Here is a 4,142-nt window from a genome sequence, read left to right on the forward strand (position 1 = left end):
AGTATGGAGTATTGACGTGTTAAAGGTGCTGAGGTGAAAAACAAAGTTTTAATAAGAATACAGTAGAATTTTTGCAATAAGAGTGCAGCAAATAAAGAGGCATACAGCAAAGAATACCCTAAAGTGAGAACATCCCAGAGAAGTTGAAGATAAGGTAGGAGAGAAATTGCATTTTCTAAATCAAGCAAAAGGTTATGTCAAAGGAAATCGATAATAAAAATCAATACGGAACTATTAGAGACACCTTCCGACCAAGAGTAAAAAGTGTAGGCTGTATAACAGACTTTTATAAAAGAAAAAGAGAAGACACAACAAAAGTAGAAATCTGCCAAACCAGCAAGAAACCTGCAACGACATTTAATTCAGAAACGCAAGTTACCATACAGTGTGAGCAACAAAAAGGGTCTGAAACGGAAATGGCACAATACGATGAGTTATGCAAGCTGATAAGGGAAATAAGAACTGATCTAAAAGAATTAAGGAAAGAAAATCATGAATTAAAAGATGAATTACAAATAATAAAAAATGAATACAAAGAGGAAAATGAAAGATGGGAAACTGAAGAAACCTTTTTGAAAAGCAGAGTAGAAAAACTAGAAAAGATAGAAAAAAATGAAAAAAGGAATAATATAGTAGTAAAGGGTTACAAAATAAAAGGAAATACTGCAGAGAAAATAAAAGAGGAGGTTGGGCAGATCATTTATACCAAATTACAAATAGAACCAAAGATAATAACTACAAATAAATTAGAAAAACACAACAGTCAGATTATTTTCATTAAACTACAAGACTGGGAAAACAAAAAACAAATTTCACATGCAAAAAGTAAACTAAAAGGAACAAATATATATATAGACAGTGAACTAACGGAAAATGAAAAAAATATACAACAAAGCATAATGCAGATAGCGTCCGAGGAGAGACAGAAAGGAAAAGTTGTTAAAATAGGTTACAAGAAACTAAGAGTAGATGAAAGATGGATGGTATGGAACGAAATGGAAGGAAAACTTATGCCAAAAAACTAAAACATAAAATAGACAATAAGTATCAGATTACCAACAAAAACGCGCTCAACTTAGATAATAGGGGATTATTAGGAACAAAAAAATATACAAGGAAAATAACAAAGGAAAATGTTTAAAAATAAACTTTTGGAATGTTGCGGGTATTAGGAATTTAGAGGAAGAATGGGAAAAACTACTGGAGTATGACGTAATAAATTTAACAGAGACTTGGGCGAACGAGAAAGACAGAGGATTAATAGAAAATAAATTGATAAATTACAATATTTTACTGGTTGAAGCAAGAAGGGAAGGGAAAAGGGGAAGGTTAAAAGAAGGAATGATCACGGCATTTAGCAAATCCCTAAATGTAAAGTCTACAATAATAGAAAAGTTAAATGAGGAACTAATCAAACTAGATTTAAATACAAACAAAGGAAAACTTATGATCTTAAGCGTATACATGAGAGATAGAAGGAGTGAAAACTATGAAAAAGTAGGAAAAATACTAGAAGATATCAAGGAAGGATACATAATAATGGGAGGAGATTTTAACGCAAGAGTAGCAAATAAAAGAGGAAGAGAGAGTGAAATGATGACAGAAGAATATAGGCTATCGAAAGATAAGGTTGTAAATAAAGAAGGAGAGGTACTACTGAATTGGGTTTCAGATAATGGAATGTACATCCTAAATGGAAACGTAAGAGGCGATGAACAAGGGGAATTAACCTACATAGGAACTAAAGGAAGGTCAGTAATAGATTACGTAATTACTAATAGGAAAACTGAAGAAGATCTGATAGAGAGAATGCAGGTAGTGGATAACAATGAGTCAGACCATCAAAGATTAGACTTGCAATTAAATATTTTAACGAAAAAGGTACATGAAAAAGGATCTAAATACAAAACAATAATCTACGAAGGATGGTCGGAGGAGGATATTTTAAATTACAACAATAAGTTAAAAGAATTAGGAAGACCAGAAAATTGGAACGGACTCAGAGAAAAGCTAAAAGCAGCGGTATGTATAAAGGAAATAAGGATTAATACAAGTATCCAGAAAAAGAAATGGTGGGATCAAGAATGTCACGCAGCAAAACTAGAGTTAAAGAAGACAAGGAAAAAATATATAGAAACAGGTGAACTGAAAACAGATTACTGTGAATGTAAAAAGAAATACAAAAAAATAATTGAGGATAAGAAACGACTGACATTGGAGAAAGACTGGTCAGAAGCAAGAAAGGACAAAACGGGAAAGAAGTTCTGGGAGTTAATAAACAAACAAAGAACAAAAAAAGAAGAGATAAGTAAAAAAATACATATGGTTGAATGGACTGAGCACTTTGCTAAACAAATGGGAGGAAAAGTAGTAGAAGAAACAAGACAGCTGGGTAAAGAAGAGAAAATAGAAAAAAATGAAGATCAAGAAATAACGCAAGAGGAAGTAGAACAAGTAATAAAGAAGCTGAAAAAGAAAAAGGCGGCTGGAGAAGATAAAATCACAAATGAAGCCTGGATATATGGTGGAAAGGAATTACAAGAGAACTTGCAAGGAATACTAAATAAAATATGGAATGGAGATGAAGATCTGCCTGAGGAATGGAAAATGGGAATAATAAAACCAATTTTCAAGAAAGGAGATAGACATAAACCGGAAAACTACAGAGGAATAACTCTTATGAACACAGGATATAAAATTTACGCGGAAATACTTAGGAAAAGATTAGAAAAGGAATTGGAAGACAAAAAAGCATTAGGAGAGACGCAGATGGGATATAGGAAAAATAAAGGAACTATTGACGCAATATACATAGTTAAAACGGCCATCGAAGAAGAAATAAAGAAAGAAAAAGGTGAAATTTTCCTCTTCTTTGCAGACATGAAAGGAGCTTTCGATAAGCTTAAAAGAGATACGATATGGAAGACCTTAGAAGAGCTAAATATAGAAAACAAATTAAAAGAGAGGATAAGAGAAATTTATGAGGAAACTTACTTTAAGATAGAAGTTAATGGGGAAAAATCAAAGATTATATCAATGAGAGAAGGCATAAGACAGGGGTGTCCACTGAGCACAGTACTTTTTAATGCAACATTTGCAAACTTAGAGAAGAAAATGAGCACAGCGCAAGAAGGAGGTATAGTAATCGGTAGAAAAAAAATTTGGTCAGTGTCATATGCAGATGACATAGTTTTATTAGCGAATAATGAAAGAGGAATGAGGGAAATGTTAACAAAATTCAACAAATACATAAAGGAAAGAGGGTTGGAATTAAATACAGACAAATCAAAAATTTTAAGAGGGAAGAAGGCAGGAGGAAGAAAGAAAAAAGTCGAATTCCAATGGAACGGAAAAACAATCGAAGAGGTTACAGAATTTAATTACTTAGGCTTCATATTACAGAGGAATAATGGAGTAGACAAGCACATTAAAAATCTGAAAAAGAAGGCATTAAGTGTAATGGGAAAAGTATGGGGAATAGGAGAAAGAAACTTAAGAGATTGCTGGAAAAAGAGAATGTTTCTTTTCGAGACACTAGTAGAAAGTATAATAATGTATGGGGCAGAAATCTGGGGATGGGAAGAGAGAAAAGAAATCGAAAGTATTCAGGACAGATATATTAAATGGACACTAAAGCTAGATAAGAGTACTCCGAGATACCTTCTTCAGGAAGAAACTAAATATGAAAAACTGACCATAAAATATTCAAAAAGGGCCTTAAAGTACGAAGAAAAAATATTAAATTCCGAAGGCAACGCAATACTAAAAGAATGTGTAAAAGTTAAGGACAAAATTGCGCTCTTGCAAAAGGAAGAAAAGAAAACCACAAGGGAAAGATGGAAAAAAGAAAGAAAGAATTTTTTAATGGAGAGAGGATGGTCAATCAAACATTATATATGGAAGCTGGAAAATGAGAGAAATGTATGGAAGGAACTAGAAAACTTAACTAAAGATATTGACAAACAAAGAAGGAGAGAGAAAATGAGAAACATGAAATTCGCTCAAGAGTACAAGATATTATGGAAAGAAGGAGAAGAAAAACCTCATTATTTGAAAGATGAAGGAGTAAAGAGAAAAAACCACCTACAATTAACTGCAAGATTCAGATTGGGAAGCGAAAATAGAGCGTCAAGGTATTGGGA

General features: G+C 32.7%; 2 protein-coding genes across 3 annotated transcripts in view; both read left to right on the plus strand.

Moving 5' to 3' along the window:
• LOC108741614 overlaps positions 1–4,142 on the plus strand; it is a 31,794-nt gene that overhangs the window by 1,493 nt on the left and 26,159 nt on the right. The gene's annotated exons all lie outside the window — the stretch shown is intronic.
• Positions 1,562–3,217, plus strand: LOC112905184. Its single transcript, XM_025977097.1, has 2 exons — positions 1,562–2,733; positions 2,781–3,217. The coding sequence occupies exons 1-2, from the start codon at positions 1,594–1,596 to the stop codon at positions 2,787–2,789; spliced, it is 1,149 nt and encodes a 382-aa protein (XP_025832882.1). The 5' UTR covers positions 1,562–1,593; the 3' UTR covers positions 2,790–3,217.

The sequence above is a fragment of the Agrilus planipennis genome, unplaced genomic scaffold (assembly GCF_000699045.2).
Source record: "Agrilus planipennis isolate EAB-ADULT unplaced genomic scaffold, Apla_2.0 scaffold255, whole genome shotgun sequence".
In the NCBI taxonomy this organism is placed as follows: Eukaryota; Metazoa; Arthropoda; class Insecta; order Coleoptera; family Buprestidae; genus Agrilus; species Agrilus planipennis.